General features: G+C 45.0%; 1 protein-coding gene across 1 annotated transcript; it reads left to right on the forward strand.

The window, feature by feature from the left end:
• The first annotated feature begins 214 nt into the window (after window positions 1-214).
• Window positions 215-16775, forward strand: LOC142576764 (nose resistant to fluoxetine protein 6-like). The gene is made up of 15 exons (XM_075687043.1): window positions 215-1722; window positions 2411-2622; window positions 5229-5340; window positions 6584-6668; window positions 6998-7086; window positions 7558-7737; window positions 8298-8391; window positions 8609-8695; window positions 9275-9440; window positions 10352-10434; window positions 11299-11421; window positions 11997-12117; window positions 12558-12747; window positions 13117-13259; window positions 15464-16775. Exons 1-15 carry the CDS (start codon window positions 1098-1100, stop codon window positions 15770-15772), a joined length of 2619 nt encoding a protein of 872 aa, XP_075543158.1. The 5' UTR covers window positions 215-1097; the 3' UTR covers window positions 15773-16775.
• Window positions 16776-23995: the final 7220 nt, after the last annotated feature.

Consider the following 23995-nt stretch of genomic DNA (forward strand, 5'->3'; position numbering starts at 1 on the left):
GGGACGTTGGGATCGCTCGCTGGAAACGCACGCGCGAAGACCGATTGCACTGGCGAAGCGACGCCAGATGCCAAATTGGCAAGCGATCCCCCACCCCGCACTTTCACCCTCCTCGCCTTCCGGAAAAACGAAAGGGTGCGAGACGGAGCGCACCGACAGTTGGCGAGCCTCCGAAGTTACTCCGTTTCTCTCGAACAACGTTTCTCTCCACTGTCGCTCGATCTCTGTTCTTTCTCCCTCTCTAGGGGGCGCGGATTCGCTGCTTGCTAGAAGCGGGTCCGGACTTTACGTCATAACAAAGCATTCCGCTTTCGGATTTGCTTCACCCGTCAGCGGCGTCGCCCGCCGTCGTCCGCACGAGAGCGCTGCCTTCTACCGAGATGAAGAAAAGGGTTTGGCAACACGCAACGCTTCGATGACTATTATTGCGAGTTCGGTTGGACTGCCGGCGATACCCTTTGTTTTTTTTTTCGTTTGTTTACCCCTTCCGCTTCAGCCCAAGAAACGCCGATGCCGATGGAATTCACGGTCAATGGTCGTTCTCCTTCCTGCCGCCCCTCCTCCATCCGATGCAACGGCGACTTTCGCTCTCTTTTCCAAAAAAGCCCCCGACGTCCGCTGGCTGCTCTGGTGTCGCCGCTTCAGTGACGTCATACCCGCGAGTGGTGACGTCGAAAGATGTTGGCTAAAAAGAAGAAAAAATAAAAGTAAGGGAGGGACGGTTCGGTTATAACAGCCGGGTATGGTTTCCCGGAAGCTTTAGTCGCCGAAACAAGCCTGCGATCCGATTCAAGCGCTCGGTTCGATGCGCCACCGGCACTGAAGAATTGGTTTTCGTTTACAACGTTGCCTTATAGCAGGGAATTCATTCCAAAGAACAGTGAGTCAACGAGGAGCAGAAGTCGGGTTTGTCTAGATAGCTCCAGCAAATCGTGCCTGTATCTATTTGAACTTGCCAGAGCTTTGTGAGACTTCTGAATCCTCGCCGAGCCTGTCGCTTTAGACGAGAATTAGTTATCTCGCTAGTATCGTCTCTATAAAGCAAGTACGACTGCAATATTTGTCAAACTGCAGGCTTACTTGCTTGCGTAACGGTGATGGTGCCTCGAATAATCCGGCAAGTTAGGCTCCATATATTTAGTGGCCTACTGGTTTTGCTTCTGGCTTGCTCGACGCCCACTGTGAAATGCGCTAGCATAGCTGCTCATTCTGGTCTTCGCACTGCTAGACAGACTGATATCCTAAGCTCTTTGAATCCAATTGAGGCCACAACTTCTCCAGGAACTGAAGAAGTTTTACGCCAGTCGCAGTTCACTAGTGTACCGCGACGCTTACCTGCACCGACTGGGTCGACGGAATCTGCTCGCCCTCCGCCTAGTGAAAATGGACGCACCGCCACAGCGACGACTTCTTCGAGAGCGACGCGGTCAACAACGCTCAATGAGTCGATGGGCGCAAAAACCGGGACATCAGCCACAACTTCCACTACCGGTAGCGCGTTGGATACAAAGCCGGTAGTACCATCTTCGATCCCCGATTCACATGAGCCAAGAAAATCGAAGTTTATCGAAGACGTCAAGGCCACTATCAAGCATATCATGTCCACCATGGGCGGTGGGCTCGCGCGGAGGCTACTGCAGGCTGATATATCCACGGAATGCAGCCTCGGCGTGCTGAAGTTCATGCGTGCAGTTCAGGAGCTGGAGCCGTGGGCCCTGAGACGTGAGTGTTTCCTGGTTTTCCCAAATAACTGAGACACCATGCTTTAAAACAGCCCCGCATCTGTAAAAGCCGGGCTCGATTCCCATATAATGGTTAGTGGGCAGCTCAGATTCTACCGCGAAGCGTAATGTCTGTCACGGGATTCGAAAACACCGATAGGTGTTTTCGAATCTCTTGGCAAACATGAGTGCTCAGTGGACCACACTGTATAAAGCAGCGTTTTATAAGAACTGCCAGCGTTAGAAGCGTCTACAGCTTGTGCATAATATTTCTCCGTAGTTCAGCTCTCCGAGAAAGGCTAGAGTAAGGTGTTAGTTCCCATGCTAGTTGGAGATATTGCGATAAAGCATAGAATAAATAAATAAATTACATGTCGTGATAGGCTTCCTTAAGGCTAAATTGTTTGACTCAACGTTGCGCTACTCATATGAGAGCGATAGTCACCTACGAGGTCCCTAGTTCAAAAAGCTACAGCGGTGAGCGTAAGGTGCACGCGTTATATTTTCTTGTGCAAGCTAAATTATATAGCCGGCCGCACGTAATTCACAACTCTTTGCGACAACGTCTCAATACGGATCGAAACGGCTCGAAGCGGCTCAATGGCTCGCAAAGTTTTTTTTTGTTTGTCCAGCAGATACGTTTTCACGTGTTTCTTACTTTTCGTGTCTTGACCCACAAACTGATGCAGTGGTTGACTCTACCGCCAAGTACCCGAACGGCATGCTCCAGGCGTCCACAGCCGATTTGGGCGCTTACGACGAGTGCATAGAGACTGTCGTGCACGACGAATACGGGGACGTGAAAGTGCGTGGCCAGTACTGCAACGTCCACGTGTCGCTCGGCGACGACCACTCTTTCATAGGCGACATAGTCCCTGCGTTCCTCTACTCACACAAGCGGGTGAGTATTCTGCTTTCTATGTCGTGATTCAAATTTCTTATTTATTTATTTATTTCACAATAACCCTAAAGGCCCTTTAGGGAGGGTATTACATAGGGTAAAGGTTACATCAGTGAGGCAAAGAACAGTGTGCAAATGTAAGTACAACATAAAAACAAAACTTGGATAAAAATAGTTATCAGTACAGCAAGCTTAAATGATTTGCACAAACTATGACAACGTCACGGAGACTTTGGTTATCGGCGCATGAAAAAAAAATCAGTTTACAAAACAGAGAGTGAAACGTTATATATTAGGTATGCAATGCTTCTGCATAGAGCGTCTGTAAATTTCGAGGCTTTTGTTTCCTTGACAATGTGCGATGGCAGATTATTCCCCTCTATCGTGGTGCGAGGTACAAATGAGTGTCCAAATGCGAGGGAACCACACATGATGCATTTGACTTTGCAAGAATGAGCCCGACACGGCAAATGGCGATGCGGAAATTATAATTTTTTTTTCTACAGGGGCCAGGAACATTCGTCCCTGTCTCCTGTAGCCTACTCATAAGGTATGCTATGTGATTAAATGTGTCTGACGCAAGTTGTACCATACAAGCACCTAGGAAGTGTTGCTAAACCATGGTGCTGAAGTGATGGTTGGAAAATAAAACCAGTACAGACAAAATATTCGTCACTGGAGAAAGATCGCCATCGGTGCCGTCTGCGAAAGGAGAGTTCTTTTCACTTGCGAACCTCAGCGACAAGAAAAGAAATGTCCTTCGTCGAATAGGTGCTTCTCTGTGGCAAATTTTTTCTAGAAAATGTGTGGGCTGCTAAAAAGTGCTAGCACGACATACCGGGTGTTCAAAATTAGGCTCTATGGTTTCCTTAAAGTTAGGCATTGGGACGCATGCGAAGACCACCTGTGCAAATACATTATGTGGCCAATGGGACAGAAAGTGACATGATAATTATCGCTGTCAGCAGCCCAATTGACTAAAATTGAATAATTAACTTTTTGTTGACTGCAGTAAGCAGGTATGTATGTATTGGAAAGTTAGAGGCATTCGTACACAGTATCAGTTGGAATAATTCTTCTAGCATGTCTGTGCTCCGAGATATCCGACTCCAAATTTTAATTGTCGTTCGCATGATTACGCATGCAAGAGAGTGAGGATCGGCGCGAAGCTACTCCCTGATGTGACGTGGCTGTTGCGTGCGGCGTTTAGTCTGACAACAGCTCAAGTTGAACTAAAACGGAATGACAACTAAAACGGGATCGAGGTAGGATAATTCTTTCGATGATTAAGAGATGTATCACAAATATTAATCATTTTGGCGACTTATACTTCTGGAAGATTATCTGTTGGTCCCCTGTGACTAACCGGTTCAGGATGAACTGTTAGTCTCCTCACCGTTGCTCTTATTAAGGTTCAACGTCGCTCCATCGCATGATAGCGGGAATAATCAAGCGCACAAAGTGCTAGGCTTGCTTACGATCTGAAAATTCATCTATAAGTGTGGTTACATTACGTTAGTAAACACATTTTACTTAGAAGAAAGCAAAGGTTTGAATTATCTCACTTGGCAGCAGGGAGGCATTGCTACGTGCCGTGGGAATTAAACGCTGCATTTCGTTCACCTGCAGAACTATTCCCGTCCAAGGACAACGCACTTTATTCTTGGAATGGGCGCATGACGTGTTCGTGCTCGAGTTAATTTCGGATATATATTAATGGTGCTTATTCCTGCTTTCTCCGGCATTTTTGTTCTATTTTAGTTTTATTCAGTGCTTTACCTATTTGCATAAGAGACTTCAAAACAACATGGGAATAACTAGCGTAGGTGAAGCGTTCGAATGAGTCACACTTAACGCAAGAAAGACGCAGGACACCAACAAGCGACAACGTAGAACACGTGTTCTGCGTGCTTCTCATTCTTGTCCTGCGTTTTTTTTTAAGTGCTAGGTAAATCCTGAGATTCCAAAACCGTGCATTTTCGCTTTCCTACATCCTTGTGAACGAGCACTCGTTTATCCGACTTGCGACAACGCGGAAAGGAACTCTGTCGTTAAGGCCAGAGCAAAAAGAGTGTTCCACTGTTTCACCGCAGCCGCCAGATCTGCATGCAGCTGTGATGGCCATTACGACGATGAATGCATCGAAATGACGCCACAAGGATGGCGAGACCGAGGTGCCCTAATTCCGACAATTCGTGGGCTCTAAACCGAGCCGGACACCTCTACCCGGAGACTCATTGCCGACGGAGCGTAAAGGCCTCCCACCAAGGCGCGTTCAACGAAACCTTTTCGCATACGTTTTCTGCTCCACAAGGTTTCAAGCACTATGTGCTAGCAACGTCGCGGTGCAGTCGATGATTCCAATGAGGCTGAAGCACTGCGCGCTAGTTGACGATATCTCGTGATTTGTAGTTACCATAGAGACGCCCTCTGCGCAGAAAGACGCAGCCTGCCATGTCGTTTCGACAGCGCGCTGGGCCGCTAGGTCCAGGGTAGCGTTACGAAGCCACCCTCCTGATACTCTTGGCAAAAATCTGGCCGCTATTTAGTCGCACTGCATTATCTTCCCTTTCTTTGTTCTGAATTATATGTTACTAATTTTTTAGGCCCAAAACTTTACTTCATACGTCATGGACGAAAGGCTTCCTGGTCTCCGCCTCGGACTGTGCTTCGTAAGCTCGTGCAGCGCCCAAGACCTCACCAACATCGCCCACACTCGTACGTACAGCAGAACTGTTTCTCTCTCTCTCTCTTTGTCTGTGTGTGAGTTTAGAATACGGAATACGTTTACGGCGTGTGCATAGTGCTGACGTAGAGCATACACGTGTCCGACTTCGTATTCGTTAAAAAAAATCTTTCAAATTCAAAATTTCCTGGTTACCTTTGCAGGCATTTCGGAATGGTGATCTAAAGAAATGTCTTCTAAATGTCCTTCATCGCGTACTCTGTTAATTCTTTACGTCTTGCTGACTGGCACCGTCACGGCCACAGCAGGAGTGTAATGAAATGCAAGAAGATTGGAAAATGAAACAGAATGGTCATAAAATCGGGCGGCTGCAAACGCAGCAGTTCGATTTATGACCGTCTGGTGAAGTTGCAAGCAAATTAAGTTCTTTTTTTTTCTTGCTCTTTGCCTAAACTTTTTTGTTCGGACAATGTATGCAAGTTAACTCGCTAGAGATTTTTTATGTTTCTGTGAATGAATTTTATCGTTACATGAGAATTTCACGGCCGACTTAAGGGAAGAGTTAGGCGTTTTCAGGCGTGTGCTGAGACAGAGAAGAGCAGTACCGCAAATACATACAATGCCTTCTGATGCACATTATATAAGGTAGTGTCCTTTCGGTGCAATCTATGAATTCTGTATTCGCTTTCGTGGAACATGTAAGTTAATGCTCCGTAGTAAACGAAAAAAAAATGCACTACCGCTTCTTCTTTGGAAAGACTTTATGCCTGCGCTTCACTTCCTGCCCTATCAGGAACATAAAAAACTGCGTTAAAAAAAAAAAAGAGCCCGAAGAGGAAAGCTTTAGGTGTGTGTACATGCATGCGATCGAGCACGTGTTGTGTTTTTTGTAATCTCTATGACAACGAACGCGACGTTCTTCGGAGGGTGTTAAATCGATAAGATAACAGACCATTTTCGGAGACTAAGATTCTCGCACCATAGCCCCACGGCGTCGCAGGCTTACAAAGCGACGCGGGCGCTGCTTCGTTTCATGAAAGCGGCTGGCCTCAGTGACCGATTATAAGCCGCGAAGTTATGGACATCCGCACGTACTCACACCGATAGTACCTTCTTCCTTCCCTCTCCTTTCTTTTGTTCCCTTAAACCCTTTCCCCTGTGTAGGGTAGCAAACCGGACGCGCGTCTGGTGGACCTCCCTACCTCTCCTTCCTTTCTTTTGCTCCTCCTCCTACTCTGCGCATGCTCACTATTCGCCTTGGCTTTTCCGTTACAGTGATGGGAAGCGTGGCAAAAATTGTTGTCAAGAACTGCGTCACAAACGAGTATGAAGCGATAAACGCCACACAAGCCTGGATAATGTAAGTGTTTATACCTGGCATTGTCTTTGTAGCTAAAATTTCAAGTATAACATCTCTATATGTGTGAGGATACGCCTGTTGGGATGTTAACTTCGTGTCTACGTCATGTCAAGACGACGTCATAGACTCGTAGACAGCAGCAGATACATAAATGCTTTGATAATGTAATAATAAGGTACAAATTATCATGCGCTATGAGAATTCATGCGGATTATGATGAATAATCATCAAATCTTAGGATCGCGTATAGCTATCGTATTGCGGTCACTCGAGTGAATCGTTGGTAAATGCGAGTTTTTTTTTTCTAACTCATTTGTACGAATTTTCAGAGGTTTTTTGGCTGTCCTCGCGGCTGTGATTGTTTCTGCAACAGGCTTTGAGCTACTCACGGAAAACTGGGACAAGAGCCACAAGAAAGGTAAGAAAATATATCGGCAGTCTTACTATTCAAGAAATTTGCTTTTCAATGACAAACATGTAGTTGCTGAGGACGTTGTGAGAACGCAAAAAAAGTAGAAAAAAGAATGAAAAGAAAGAACCAGAAGCAAGGTCGCCCTCGATTTTCACTGTAAGCTAACGGCAAATATTAGCAGAGTTTCTGCAGTTAAGAACATGGCCAACAAAAGCTATAAAATCATGTCCCAAAATTTTTGCAGAATAAGGAATACCAAGAGCTTCTTGGTGTTATTGAGGCAACCACTGAATTAATTCATCCGTGTTCATTTGGTTTAACAATATCTGCCATGAAGAAACTATTCATCTCGTTCAACTAGAGAACTAGAACAGAATTTGCGGCTTATTGCATTACAGCCCTCCGAAAGTATATGACAGACTGTCTACGCGTACTTAAGACTGATTTCAACTACTGTGTTTTCTTCTTGTTTTCTAGCTTTTCCATACAGGTGTGCGGTGGCATTCTCAGCATTGTCAAACACACGGCTCATTCTGAGCGTCAACAAGGACGAAAATTCCGAAACTTACTCGTACCGCTTCATGCACGGCATCCGCTTTCTGAGCATCTTCTGGATTTGCCTTGGCCACTCCTACGGAACAATAACCGAAAACATAAGTAAGCCTCCTTGAAGCATTTATTATCACTGTAAGGAAGCGTGAAAGCCTCATTACACATTGTCTGACGATTAAAATGTACTTTTCGGCAATAACGCAGACTGTTATCAGCAGTGTAGTAAAGGTGGGAAGAAGGGAGGTTGTCTACCAATTTTTTTTTAATTCGCACGCCTGAACGATCAATATTTGTTAACCAGCAGTATCAGTTCTTTGCTATAAGGCGATAATAAACTTTATCTGTGTTCCTTAAGGGAGTATGTACAACAAGTGAGATAATGTTTCAACCATGCTGCTGTGAATTCGAACACGACTGTAAGTGCCGACACAATTTAAGGAGCACGTCGTGTAGTATCCATAATGCACTGTTGTTACAATCTTACTCCGATCATTCGCAGTCTGATGTAAATGCGCTTAAACGTTTGTTAATATTTGAGTATATTTCTCAGGAATAAAATATCATTTAGCCATCGTCGCATATTCTTCTCCTGCGAACCAAGCATTATTTTGTCGTACAAATAGATTATATGCTGCTCTGACAATGTGCTGCGGTGATCTTTTCAGCGAGGCTCGTTAACGCCCTTCACTACTTTGAGCGCTGGGAAACACTGATCGTGACAGCAGGCTACTTGGCTGTGGACAGCTTCTTCTTCTTCAGGTAAACCTCAAGTCACTATATCAACTTGGAGGAAATTTGCAAATTTGTTGCTTTGATGTCTAAGTGTCCAAGTCATTTGGTTAAATGAATGTTGTCTTGAAATATCCCACTGGGGCTTCTTCATGTTTCGCGTAGAAATCAAAGCCGTACAAACTTCAAAAATTGAGATGTTCATAACTGGAGTGCTAATCTCTTTTCCTTGTTTGTTTTTGTGCAGTGGATTTTTGTTGTACTACACACTTAACAAGCAAAAGCGCAATCGGGTTGTCGTGGCTGTGGTGGCAATCATCAGAAGATACATCAGGTGAGAGGAAAAGTGGTATTAGTAACTATTGGACTTCTTTTCATTGAAGATCGTACGTAAAATGCATTCGGATTCCATCAGTAGCATAAAAAGTTGATTGCTACCATTCCATTATCAATTAAAGTTCCTTTATTTACATTAATAACTGCGTCGAGTTAAACTATGGGGCCGATTTCTTCATGACTCGTTTCTCTTTGCTGAGTATAGATTTGAATTATATAAAGAAAAACATTTACGCTTTCTTTAGGGTTGGCTCTTGAAAGCAACTTGTTAAATCAGAATGAGGATCAAAGTGCATGATTGCATAAGTAACACTTACGATGGAATTGTATAGTAAGAAATGGAGATCGCATTTCGAGCATCTGATGCACAAGGAAAAATTCTGAGTAACAAAATAATGTAACTATAACGCCTTAGATGCGCAATATCTTTAATAGTGCAAGTGCCTGAGCCAGTTCAGTGTGGAGAATTTGAGTGTTGCCAGTGCCGTTCTGATTCAGACGCCCTTCAAGACTGCGAACATCAGGAAGTGTCGAGCGCGGACATTTAAACTGAAATGCAATGCTCTTCCACTCGCAGGGCCACCGTTCCCCTCTTCTTCATGATCATGTGCATGTACCTACTGCCCCTTATTGCAACGGGACCCAATTCCAAAGAATTCTACAACAGATTCTACGCAGAAATTCGCAAGCACTGGTGGGACTTGTTGTTTCAGATGCGCAACTGGAGGGCAGACGAGGAAGTGGTGAGTGTGCCCTTCTTCTGAAAGCTCAGCAGTTGCGAGCACCAGCTCACTGATAAGTTGGTCACACCAGTACAACCCAGCTGCACGTAGCGTAGCAGATGCAATATGAACTCCTTAGAAGAGACCACCGGCATGACTAATTGAAAGACCCAGACAAAGTAGCTTCGTTCTTTTTTCTCCGTTTCCGAAGTAATACTTAGCGTAGAAAGTCATAACCCGTATTACAACCACAGCAAGGAAAAGCAGACTTTACATGAGCAGGGTCTACAAAATATACGCGTTAGGCGCCCTATGTACCTGCATCATTCACAATAAAGGGGATATTGCATGCAGGACGAGAGAGTATATTTTAAAGGGACGGAATGTATTTCGTAATTCAAAACAATGTGCCAGCCACGGCAGTGTTCGTCGATAAGTCGGAGGGGAAGTATTACTATGTGTTATTAGAAATAATAATAAGTTTAAAAAAGATGGATTGGAAAAGGAATGAAACGCAGCTAAAGAAAAACGCAGAGTGGCTTTCATAAAAAAATGCAAGCATGGTAGTTACATTAAAGTCCTCACTCTTTTCATCCCTCTAAACCCTTCGACAATGCAGTGTAGCAAAACGGACGTGCGTATGGTTGACCGCCCTCCCCTTTCTCTATACTGTTTATCTATCTATCTATCTATCTATCTATCTATCTATCTATCTATCTATCTATCTATCTATCTATCTATCTATCTATACATCTATCTATCTATATATATATATATATATATATATATATATATATATATATATATATATATATATCCTGGACGAGAGAGTTCTACCGAGGAAGTTACGGAGGAAATTGCGTTTCCTCCTTTACAAGATGTGGCGCTTTGCTTCTCAGTACATGTTATTTCTTGTTTCTTTGCCTTTTCAGTCCACCATGCCACACCTGTGGTACCTATCTGCAGACTACCAGTTCTTCCTGGTGGCGGTAGTGATTATCCAGATCTTTAAAGCGTAAGTATTGCTATATGCATTTGTAAGCATACCAGCGCAAACATATTCTGCAGTTGCGGTGGCGCCAAAGAAGATATTTCGAAACATTGTTAATTTGTGAGTGACTCTAATGCCAAAGGAAGGTTATAAATAAAGGTGAAATAATCATTAAGAGAAGAAGGTTGAAACAGCATTTTATGTACCCACGAAGTGTGCCGTACGCATCAACAAAATAATAAAAAAGAATAATCCGTTAATAACTTTCAACAGCTATATATACATAAACATTGCAGACTGTAGTCTTCTTCATTAGGAAATCTTACATGCGACTGATAATGGCAGAGCATCATTTATAAGTTGATAGGGCCGTTCATTAATTATTCTTCGCGAACATCATTTTTCTGGCGAGCGGCTGTTTATATATTTAGAAGCCAGATTGTGTACACACTATGGTAATGGAGGAAGCAGCGAAATATATAGGATTTGAGAACAACTCTGGTGCTTTGGTGCAGAATACGTCATTTATAAACTTGGAGCCTCACATGTAGTCAACAAAATCAAATTTTTTTGTTATTATGCTAACTTGACAATGATGTCAACACAGTTTGCACCACATAAACTTCCATTGAGGTGTACTGTGGAATTACCCAAGATCCAATGAATGAAAATTTCGGCTCGAATATTGCGTGCATGTCCTTCTAAAAAAAAAAAAATCGTTTCTACACGTCAGCGACTTTTGATATGGTGGCGTTTTTGCATGTTTCAATCAGAACCGAGATGCACGAGCACATGTTTGTTGCGATTAACCTCCCTGGTGCACGTCTCTGAATGTTTTCTTCTATACATGCAATGCATGAACCATTTGTTTTCAACTTTTTTTTACAGGAGGAAGTGGCTCATCGCAATAATTTTCAGCGTTTTATCCATCGTGTCATGCGGAATCGCTGCCTGGCAGATATACGGCACCAACATGACACCGTTCCTTGTGGCTTTGGCAAATGAGTTCGGGTAAGGCCCAATCGATTCACGCCAAGCTTTGTAAATTCTATTCCCCACTCCTGAGAACCTTCTGACCAGTTTAATGTAAGGCGGACATTTTCGTTTAGGATTCCCGTTATTTTGTGGCCATCATAGTTCAGTTTACAATTTAAGTCGGCAAAGATAAGAGTATGATGATTTGAGCGCGGTCGCAGCAACGAAATTGACCCTCTGATGGAGAGCAAATCAGCGTTTCCTAATTACGCGCGATTCTTTGTAGACATGTTTTATGTTTGTCACATATAGTTGCGATAGTTGTGAGGAGGTAACGTTAAATTAAAGCCTCAAAACTATGAAGTGTGGCCCCCTTGCGTTTGTTTCACTAATATTTCAAGCTTTCAGGTAATCTGAAATGCCTTATCTTCAATAACTTATTAACCCCGTATGCGGCTCTATTTTTTCTCTTGCTACTTTTGAAAAACATGCTTGCTTTTTTTTTTTACACACAAGTCCTTTTCCTCCAATTTCACTGTGCAACGATCACACCACAATTGAGCCAAGTCACCGTTTAAATGAGCCCTTTTTTGCTTTTGGTTTCCGTACAGTACTGTGATGGACACGCTGAATCACTACTACATGCTTCCATTCTACCATGGAGTCTGCTTCTTTTCTGGGTGCTTAACATTCCTCCTCGTTGAGAGATATGGCAAGGCAAAAATATCAAAGGTGAGTCGCACTGCGCTGAACTTTTCGCCCGAAAATTTTTTTAAGAAGCCCTCCGCATCAACTTCTTTGACTCTTCTTTGGAATTGAACAGAGCGAAAACGTTACTGGCTAGAAGATACGTGTCCTAGCCAGTAACCTTATCCCGCAAGTCATATCGTATAACTAATGCAACCGTGGCGGGTCATATTACAGAAATAAAGCACAACTGGTGTGCTGTCACTCGGAACGTAAACCAAGATTGCCGATGTCAGTGGCCCCGATGAATAATAGATTATGTTTTTCCAACTGGCTGCGCAGGAAATAGGAAACGAGTATTCCTCTTTGTCAAATATAATGTAGATGCGTCGTTGCCCGCCTGCGCTCCGCCCCCCCCCTCCCCCATCCCAATTATCACTCGTATTTTTCTTGTGACTAATTCCGTCTCTGGTGCCTCTGCGCAGATGATCCAGGCCTCACTGTGGTGCATCTGCCTGTTCTGTGGCCTATACTGTCTGTTCATGAAGATCGAGTGGTACCGAAGCAGCGAGCGGGCTTCCGAGACGAAGCGAATGTTTTACGCCTTCACCGACCGCATTTTCTGGTCCATCTGTGTGGCATGGTTCGTCTTCACGTGCGCTACTGGCAGAGGAGGTAGGTTTTACGGCCGGGTAAGAAACCCGTATAAATTTTTACAAGAGTGGAAGCGCTAAATCGTCGCCACACTGTCATTAGCCATTGGAGAGCCTCTCCTGCCAAACAAAAAATAAGTTTGGATTGATTTTGATCTGAAGCGAACGTCAATACAGATACTTGCGACAAGTGAACTAGTCGAAGCATGGTGCCAAGTATGGTGGACAAGAATGCCTGTTTTTATTTTTGATGAAACCAATCCCAGTTGTTCAAACTTGGAATGACCAACGGAATGAACTTATACTCCAACTCGACTTCTTGTCCACCCGTTCAACTGTGTTACGCGTTTTCACTCCCTCTCTCTCTCTTTTTGACTCCGAACTAACGCAGGAATCGTAAACCGCTTCCTGTCCTGGAATGGGTTCGTGCCACTGAGCCGGCTGTCGTTTGGCGTGTACCTCATCCACTCGCCGTTCTACATACTCATGTACCACATCGCCAGGGAACGTGTTTTCTTCTCGCACTTCACTCTCGTGAGTCCAGTGGGCACTCTTCTTGTGTTCCAGTTATGGTTAGCTCTATGTAGCGCTCCGATATTGGCAGCGCGAATAATTACTTACGCATCTGAACGGATTTAACTTTTGTTAAATGGGTTGTTCTGCTTTCGCTTCGACACGTGAGTTCAATCGGGTAATTAGACATTACATCATTGGCATTAAAAGATCAAGTCTGGTGTTCTTTTGGTGGACAAATACACACGACGCAATTTACTGACATGATACGACTTTTTTTTCCGTACATATTAGGCCGCTTAATAAGATTTGAAAGATCCTGGGGCCGAACATGGTATCTGATTTATGCCTCCCTTGCTGGTAGGTTGAAAAGGCGACTCTATAAAATTGCTTTTATTTTGGTCGTAATGTAGTCAAGCGGCCAGGAATTCTCATTTAATCAGCTCGTGAAACACAGCGCGCTCTTTCGTAAGTGAATTTATCACGTGTCTTAGGCTAAGATACAAGGGGCCCTATAACGTAAAACTATTCCAATGTGTTTCTATTCCAATCTCCTGACGCCAAATTTACGTAACCACCGACGCAAGCACCGGGCGCTCAACCGCTGGATTGTCTGAACAGACCAATCAAACGCTCTCCTCGCTCATAGGAGGTCACTTTTGTTTGTTAGAAGAACGAATAACGTTGCCTAAACTGAGGGGCTTGTCGAATCTAATTGGCTGACAAGAGGCGAGGAGAACGCTCAAGTGGAGAGGGATTCACTGGGGCAAAGCCAGTGCACTGAAAATCGATAACCGTATGAAGACGGTGGTGCCGGGGTGTGCGATTGGTCGGCTTTGCCTTACTTAGCTTGTGGTGGCTTGTCGAAAATCACGATGGCATGCAACGGAAGCTTAAGAATGACGCTAAAACTGACCCTCAGCAAAGAAGAGTTGGCAGAATAAGGTGGTAAACGTGCCGAAAGGGCTCGAAAACGTTACACGGCCATGCAAGAAGTTTTATTATACGCAAATGCACCCATGCTCTCCGGCAGGTGCGAGTAGCCAGCGTCTCAGCGATCGGCGGCAGCCATCTTTTATTCCTTTCGGAACGGGGCAGACTGCGGCTATTCGGAAGAAAATTCAGTCTTGTTCGGCATATTATTGCATCTTTACCGCCTACACGTCACTTTGACGCGGTGAGTTTTTGCGGTTTTGTGACGTCGCGTGACAGGCAGGGGAAGTGGGTGCAGCCCGAAAACTTTTTACCAATAGCCGAGGGCTAATAGCGAAAAGGGGTCGAATCAGAAATAACTGTTTTTCTTTTTTCTATCAAATCCTGCAAAATCAGTGTGTACACATCATATCAGATGGGGAGGTATCGCGGTTTTCGTGACGTCGCATGACAGGCAGGTGAAGTGGGCGTGGTCGAAAAAACTTTTTGAACAATCGTGGAGGGCTGATAGCAGAATTGGAATAGAAAAGTTGGAATAGTTTTACGTTATAGCGCCCAAGCTGAAATGACGTAAAAGAACGCTTATGAGCGAAAGGGACAATTGACTTCGGAGACAGAGCCCTGAAACCTGAAGGTGGTCCAGAAGAGAGCGATGGATTAGGCCACGCTTTTAGTATTGAAAGTTTCGCGGTGCACCAGCGATAATGTGAAACAGCCTTTTTCCACAGCGAAGTTCGTTAAAACAGGTGTAGCGGTCAATTAGGACGTGTGCCTCCCCCCTAGTCGACTAGCACACTCGTTTTGATTAACTTTGAGGAGCCACATGGACACAGCTTTCGTGCGTTATTGTTGTTACTGAAGTATTGGCTGCGTGATGGCATTGTAGCCATACCTTTGATAATAGCAGGAATGCATACAGTGAGACGGAATCCTGTTTTGCGAGGCTATCTATGAAGTCTCACAAAACGTATTTGTCTGAGCGTGGCCACAGACTTCCTTTTATTCAATAGTACAAAGCACCAAAACATAGCACCAATTCAGCCATGTTGCGATCCAAGTGCCACTTATAACCCACTTTCACAACTGGCGTAAATGCTGTTCGCTTAGGGCTGCCAACATTTCTGCAAAAAAGGATAGTCCTAGCAGTAAATTCAAGCCTTTCACGACGGCAACGTTCGTTCATTCTTATTTAACTACTATTGAGTTCAAAACGTATCGAGTTATATATTTAATAAAAGAATAACCAGTTCCTTGTGACGGTGTTCCACGTTAATTGTTACCCGAATTTGCAGGTGTCCCAGTGTTTCGCCGTCATAGTTTGGAGCTACATCCTCAGCTACTTTCTCTTCATCGCCTGCGACGCTCCGACGGGACACCTCGAGAAGTTGGTGTTCATGCCCGAGCGGCGAAAGGAACCGTCGCGGGTGGGCGTCGCGGCTAATGGCGTCCAGCATAACAGCAACAACAACGCCAAGGACTTGCCCGTCGGCATCATCGAGGAGGGCCCGATCAAGAATTATTTCTCCGGAGCAGTGCCTCCTTGTCTAGGAGGAACGGGCCTCGATGACGGATGCTGCATCGACAAGAGTTGTCGCTTGTGATGTGAAACCGCGCCAAGAAGCGTTGTTGGACACTCTGTACGAGGCGTGGCAATCGTCCACCGATTGATGCTTCTGCGCGCCCCCACCAGAGAGCCGAGCGTTATCGGAGAAAAAAAAAAGACAATACATAGGTTTGCGTGATCGGCACCATTGCGTGCGCAGATGCGCAACTTTGTGCTGGAAAGAATTACGCCGTGCTTGAACAGGGTTACCGCGCGAAGAACTCTCGCCGGTGAAGGCGGTGCCAAGTTTTTGAAGCTGCTTTTTTTTTTTTTTTGCTGACGTCAGTGCTACACGCCATTTGCAATGGGAGCACGTTGAGTCACTACGCTTTCTCTATTTAGAGGACGCAGAAGTGGTCGAGTGGAAGGTTTAAATGCGTGATAATATCACTGATTGCACCACACAATTGTTAAACACTAAATTCACGTACGTGTCTGCCGATGGGTCAGAGCTATATACGGGTGCTACATACGAAAACAGTTTTTATTTTGTGCATCGTGTTCGGTGGCTTCATCTATGCAGGAAAAATGTGACTGCTCATTCCGGCAGCCCGTAGCTATTTAATGAGATACAATGAATTGCAAGAAGAATGCCGTACGGGGCAAAGGGTTTGAGTTGAGATTCTGCTATACGTAAAAGCAGCCTTGTAGAAACAGTTGGCTACACCTACCGCTCTATGATTTAGAACAATGCAATAATGTCCTATTAAAGTTATCGCGCTTTCTCCGACTGTGCATATCCAGAAAAAAGGCAGAGTGGTTGGTCAGCATAATTTCACGTTCGCTCAGGTTGAAAGTTGTGTGTAGAGAAAAAAGCTTGTGCATGAATGACGACTTCGGGAATATTTGTTGTTTTCATGGAAAACCTTCAAATTGCACGCATCACTTTCACAATGTCGGCATGTTGCATTTTGCCATATGTGGACCTATTTATTTTCCATAGAACCATGCGCGTTGCGCTCTGTACATAAATTGTAAATAAACTATTCTTATGTTTTCAACCGAAGTTGTCGAGTTATTTTCGCATCGCAGAATAAGCTGCAGAATAAGAATAAGCTGTAGAACACTGCACTGCATTTGTAACGCACAAAATGTTGGAAGCATTCGCAGTGCGTGAGCGTAAGTGCGCGCCCGAAGAACAAACGTCGCGCGAGGTCTATGCGTGTAAAGGCATCGTTAGCAACGAGGTGTCTTGCTTTTTTCGGGTGTTCGGTTTAGTCAACTTCTTCTATCAAATAGGATTGTAAATATTCGCCGCTACATCATTTTGGTGGGGCAATGCTTGGGTTGCAGAGGATTAATGAGCGCAGACACACTTTCTATTTACATTTTATTTACATTACCCCTAAGGGCCCTCACATGAGGGCATTACATAGGGGGGGGGGTACAAACATGAAATATACACAAGAAATAAAACTACATAAAATAAACATACACACAAGGAACATAAAATATATAGATATGAACAAGGGGTAAATGCACTTAGTCATGAAAACACAAGAACATTTTACATAATATGTTAATATGTGCATATAGGCATAAGTAATATCTAATCTGCTACCACTAACCGTTTTCTTGCAACAAAGTTTGGAAAGATGGTAGGCTAACTTCAGTAGCTGTGCGTGATGGTAGGTTATTCCATTCTATTATTGTGCGAGGAATAAATGATTTTGCGTAGAGCGACGAGCGGCACATTATGCGTTTTACTTTGTTAGCGTGGGCACGGCGCGGGAAAACTGCAGGGGGTGGTGAAAAGAAGTCTTCGTGAAGCGTGGAATGGTGATAAAGTTTATGAAATAAGGTTAGGCGAGCAAACTGGCGTCGACGTGATAGTGATTCCAACTCGGCACGTAGTTTTAACGATGTGACGCTGGTGAAGCGTGAATAATCGGAAAAGATGAAGCGAACAGCACGGTTTTGCAAAGATTCAATGTTGTTGATTATGTATGCTTGATCGGGATCCCATATGGCAGAAGCATATTCAATTTTTGGGCGGATCAGCGTGATATAAGCAAGTTTTTTTAAGTGAGAAGGTGCGTGCTTGAGGTTACGTTTAAGAAGACCGAGTGCTCGGTTAGCTGATGCTAAGACGGTGTTAATATGGTAATGTCAAGTTAAGTCAGACTGAAGATGAAGGCCAAGATACTTGTAAGTTGGCGCAAGTTCTACTCTAGCAATATTGAGAAAGTAGGTGGTAGGAAGTCGAGTGGAATGGTTGGTAAATGATATTAGCTTGGTTTTAGATGTATTTAAAGACATGAACCACGAAGAGCACCAAGCGCTCACAGAATCAAGATCAGTTTGTAAGGAAAGTCGGTCAGCGTCATTACTAATATTACGATATATAACACAATCATCTGCGAATAATCGAATTCGAGATGAGACACATTTGGGTAGATCATTAATGAAAATTAAGAAAAGTAGGGGACCGAGGACGCTGCCCTGGGGGACTCCAGATGTTAAAGGAACAGAAGAAGTCACCTTTCAGTGCAATTTTGATGCTTGTTGAAAATATTCAAAATCGAGAGCACCGCTGTCAGCGTTGCTCGGCGCCTCGAGTGTATACAGTGTGACTAGCCACCCGTGCTCCTGCTGCAGACGATAGGAGGCAGCGAAAGCGAGAAGGTCGACGGCTGCTGTCTATTAAAAGAAACCTCTTTCACCGCAAATGCATGTTTAATGAAGCTATGCCACCGGTGCCTTCAGCGCAAGCTTTGCGGAATGCTCAACACGCAGGCAGCAATAAATACGCGGCGAACCCGCCACGATGGTGAGCGGCTGCGGCGTTCTGCTGCTGAGCACGAAGTCGCGCGTACGTCACGAAGCCGCGGCGGCTGCATTCCGATGAGGGCGGAATGCGAAAAGGCTCGGCGATACCGGGCATTAGGGGAACCGTAAGGAACTCGGAGTAGTCAAAATGAGAGCAGGCTCTCCCACTACGGCGTGCCTCATGATCAGATAGCTGTTGCGGCACGTAAAACCCCAGAACTTAATGCTACATTATATTCCCCGCAAGGGGGAAAATTCGGCGTTCGGTGTTAACGTCCGATGATACCAAAACGAAAGTGGCCAAATGATAGCGTCACGTTCAAGGCTGCTGGACCTGCTGCGGCTCGCACTGCGAAATTCCAAAGGGCTTCGGATGAACGCCATGGTCCACACGCAAAAAAATTTATTTTACTTTGCCCAGTTCGAAAACTGAGTAGCCCATGTTCACAGTCGACCTGGTCTACTCCCAAGATTGACTTGGACCCCCCCCCCCCGAAAATTTTGATGGCCCACCCCCAGAACTAACTTTGCCGAATACGAGAAAAATGAGTTGAACCACGTTCAAAACCACTCTCCCAAAATTGACTTGGCCCACAACCACTATTCCGGTGGCCCACCCCAAAATTTACTTTGCCCAATTCGACAATTCAGTTGACCCAAGTTCAATATCAACCTGGCCCGCTCCCAGAATTGACTTGGTTCACCCCCCCCCCCCCCCCCCAATTTGGGTGGCCCACCCTCAAAATTGACTTGCGCTATTCGAGCACATGACCTAGTGAAAAGTATCGCGTGGAAGAGCCATACTGCTTTCGCATTTAATGCACGTAAAGAGACTTAAGTGTCCGTGTACTTTTTAAATTGTCAGCTTACCAGTCTGGCTGGAATCCCGTGTGCCGCAATCACGAAGTCCGTTGACTGGGGGCCCCGCAGAGATTGGAGCACGGTTGCCCTTTTTATACACTTATAGAAGTTCAGCACCTGCGTGAATTTTAAGCATAAACTGCTTTTAGCTCCCTTTGTCGGCGACCTTCAAGAGACCGTGAGTCGAAATCGCGAGCCAGTTACTCAGGAACTGAAGACGAGAACGTGACGAGAACGAAAGGAGAACATCTGGGCACCTTTGCGAGAGCAAAACGAGATCATCCGGGCAACCAGTCAAAACTTCAGAAAACGAGTTCTCTGGCCCCCAACCCCTTGTACAGGAACACATTACATACGGTAGTTACTGCCCAAATAAGTTTTAAAAAAATATCGCTTCCAAGTTCTTCCTAATGTTTGTTCACAATAACACTCAAGCTGTAACTTCTTGTACGCTGGAGTTGAATTTATCATTTCCAATAGCGGCATTCAAAAGTCAGATGCAGTGCACCATACACGTGATTGTCATCTTTTGGCGCTGATACAGGGTTGCCTGTGATCTTCCCAACGCCAGCGGTCCGCGAGTTCCGCGGCGCGTGTTTTTTGCCGCCTCCTTAGAGAGATGGCGCCACACTCCGTGACCAGGTCGGCAGCGTCTGGCGCATCGCGGATGGCGGTGAGATGGTTGTGAGATCGCTGTGAATAATCGTCCTAATTACTCGAACCAATCTGCTTTGCGGTAGATTACAGGAGAGCCAGCATATTCGTTTACTAGATTTACGATTTTACAAATTGGAATCACGTCAGCCAGTCGAGTATTCCAAAGAGTATGAGTTAGGTGTACTTTATGGTTGTTGAAGTTATTTCTAGGGGTTTCTTTGTACCAAAACCACCGTCTGATTTTTAGTGGGGGATGGGGGAATAATTTTCACCCCCTTGGGTGTTTCTAATTTGCCCCCAACGCTCAGCACATCAACATTTTCCCATTGTGCCCTGAACGAAATGCGACCGACGTTGCCAAGGTAGAACTCGCGACCTTGAACTCAGCAGGGCAACGCCATAGTCGCTCAGCTACTTTGGCGGGTATTTACGGTTGTCAGTCTTTGGTGACACTCGTTATGTTGCCGTGAACGTATTCTGAAAGCATCTCATCATTAGAGACACGTCCCAGTCGGCGATAGCAGTCCAGCTCCAAAGCACGCATTCCGTGGCTGCTCATTTGATGCAAATTAGGCTTTGGGCCCGCATTCACAAAATACCTTAACGCTAGAAGTATTCCTAAGCAAAAATTTTAGCCAATAATGATGCTAGATATGTTAACGAAGGTGGCTGGCTAATGGAAAGTGGCACTTACGAACTAAAAGCTTTGCGAATTCTGCCTCTGGCTCATAACGAAGTTGGATTTATAACCTATTTGGTACAATGATGCAGATAAGTAGGCAGTGCTGTATTTTTTCCACAAACCTTTTCCATGGGCCTGATTCTTGGACAACGCACAATCGAATAACGTCCTAATCTGCATTACTGCTGTTGAATAGCCATTCCTGTTTTTCTGTTAGTGTTTGTCGCATTCTATAGTCTTGCTTACTGATATATTGTGGTGTTAATTTACTGTAACATTATTATTGCTTTTTTGAGCGTTTGTTCTTACCCAGACAGCCCATTCCCTGTCTGATGCATTTATTCTTGTTCTTATTCCCGAATTTCATGAATTTGGGTACTTGCAGCAGGTACCCAAATTTAGTTGTGGAGTATTACAAAAATAAATAAGCTTGCTTCAAGACGCTTTATTCTGGGACAGCTAGTATACTTGGCTAAAACAAAATATCCTTTTGCCACAGTCTTTTAATTGGCCTACTAAATAACAAGCGTGCATACGTATTAAAGTAAAGTGCTTTAAGCTGATTTACGTTCTTTTCTCATAGTTAAAGTAATTTATGCACTAAAGAGGAAGACCATGACGTTAACAAACGACAATAGGCATTTTGATTTTATTTAGTCTTTTACATAAGTTTTCCTTGAATTTATGTTAAATTATTCCTTATCTTTAAGTCGGTGTAGGCTCCCACCTGTAGTGGATACGAACACGGGACACAGTTTCCTTTAATACAGACCACCACCACTACTACTACTACTACTACTACTGCTACTTCTACTACTACTACTACTGCTACTACTACTACTATTACTACTATGTTACTATACTAACTACTACCATAGTCGTAGCTGCTTGGAATGAAGCTCTGTCTGTTAGTGAGGGTGTAATGCGAAAAACAGTTACGGCACACAATACCAATCGTTTTGCAGGAAGTCACGCATACAGGATTGAGTTTCTGTGTACTATATGGAAGAGAAGGTCCCCAGTGTATTATCAGCAATAGTGAAAGGATTGTGATGACTGCGAGTTAACCCCGCTTCATTGCTTCCATCCTTCATCGCGTAATAAAGAAAGAAAGAAAGAAAGAAAGAAAGAAAGAAAGAAAGAAAGAAAGAAAGAAAAAATTGTCCGGTTCGTTACATGGAGCTAGAAGCCCAGCCCGTTTACTCACACAAGTGGACAAGGGTGAGTGGTGTCCGCAGCGTTAAACAGGTCAGCCCCACCGTTGCAGGCTGCGCAAAACACAACTGGAAGAAGAACGTGGAACGAAAGTGTGCGGTAATGAGGTCCCAGAGCGCAACGTCTAGCGCCCAGATTGTTGAGACACCACGGCGAAAAGCCTAACATGATTTAGGACGGGTCCTAGTGGTTAGGGCGTAATTTTTTTCCGCAAATGCTGGCGCCAGGCGTATACGGGCCGCAACCCGGTGCGATTCACGAAACTTGTTCCTTGCTTCGATTGCGACGCGCCGCATTCTTTCCTGGACGCTTTCACAATGCGCTGCAGCGGCGCCGCAAGGCCGCGAGCGCCGCCGAGCGCGTTTCCCGCTTGTGGCGGCCGGGCAAGAGAGAGCGCTTCCGAAGGTCATTGCGCCGTTCATACGCGCGCGAGCGAATTGGGTGCATGCAGTCGATTAGGAATCGCTACGCTGACTTCACGCGAGCGCTTTGGAAACGACGCCATGCGTTTCCCCTCGATTGCGTCGCGGAACGTCCAACGTCCCTGCGGCTGCCCAGAAATAGCGTGGAAGAACCGCTTATCCAACGCCGCGCAACCGGAACGTCGTTACGTGCGATTAGTGGGGGAGAGATCGCTTGACTTCGTCTGCGAAACTGACACTGCTTCGACGCTCGATGCGCATGGCACTACGTCACGGAGAATTCCGAAGGCTGCGTTGCAGCGCGGAAAGAAGATGATATGCTAACCTGACAGCAAAGTTTTTTCGCTCCTCTTTTGACGTGAGACGTCTGTAAAATCTGTCAGAGGGGAGTGGCTTGCTAAAACCGCATGTAACTAAAAGATGCCATAGGATTATCGTTTACATCTTTGTAACTGTACTATACCCACGCGCCTTACCTTGACATCTTTGTGTAGTGGAAAGAAGTCATTATTGACTCGTGCATGCGCCGCGTGAACGCATGCCGCCGTCGGCACGCCACGCTTGACGCAATCGGAGCTAAATTTAGGCTCTCGGTCGGCTTTCAAAGAGACATAGCTCGGCAGTACGTTTGCCACTCCGAGCGGGAGTGGTGGTCGCATTTGAGAGAGCTCACTCAGCCATAACAGCTATAATAAATCAAACTGCGAGCTGTGCTTACCAGCGGTTATAAGACCTGGACTTGCACAATTTCTTGCCGACATTTCGCGTTTGCTCGGCTACGGCGTCGCCGCGTTCGACACGCTGAGTCCACAAATGACGTGAAGAGACTCGGGCAGCTTGACAGAGGGATGCCAGTTTGCGCCCACTACCTTTGACGAGGTGGGTCAACTACGACTAGATAGCGAGCACGAATGCAAGATTACACCGTAAGACCCCCACTAGAGAGAGATAGAGATAGAAAGCCAAGAAAATGAAAGGCAGGGACGTCAACCAAACGAACGCCTGCTTCGTTACCATACACTAAGGGTAAGAAAAAGTGGGAAGTAGAAAGAGTATAAGAGGGAGAGAAAGTGAGAATGAGTAGTGCGAACAAGACGCACAGCAGTGCTACAATCGCTAGGCCGGTGTTCCTAAAAAAGAAAGGAAGAACTGCACTAGTGCGCGAATAGTTTTCTGTGGAATGGCTCTAGGATAAGTTGAACATGCGAACTTTCTAGTGCGCGAATAGATGTCATGTGCTTTACTTTGGTATCATTGCGTAGAGGACAGAAGCCACTAATCGATTCTGCATATTTTGCGTGCGCAGACGGCATCGTTGTCGAGCCACGCATGACGCATTAGACACCAAGTTTAGCCTCACGGACGGCTTTCAGAGAGGCGTAACGCGGCAGTACGTTTGACCGAGCAAGAGGGAATGTTCGCATTTGAGAGTGTTTACCATTAAATAGTAACTACGATTTATCAAACTTTAGATGATGCTAGTCAGGAGGTATATATATATATATATATATATATATATATAGTAATAATAACAATAATAATAATAATAATAATAATATTTGGGGTTTTACGTGCCAAAACCACTTTCTGATTATGAGGCACGCCGTAGTGGAGG

This window comes from Dermacentor variabilis, chromosome 1 (genome assembly GCF_050947875.1).
Source record: "Dermacentor variabilis isolate Ectoservices chromosome 1, ASM5094787v1, whole genome shotgun sequence".
Lineage (NCBI taxonomy): Eukaryota > Metazoa > Arthropoda > Arachnida > Ixodida > Ixodidae > Dermacentor > Dermacentor variabilis.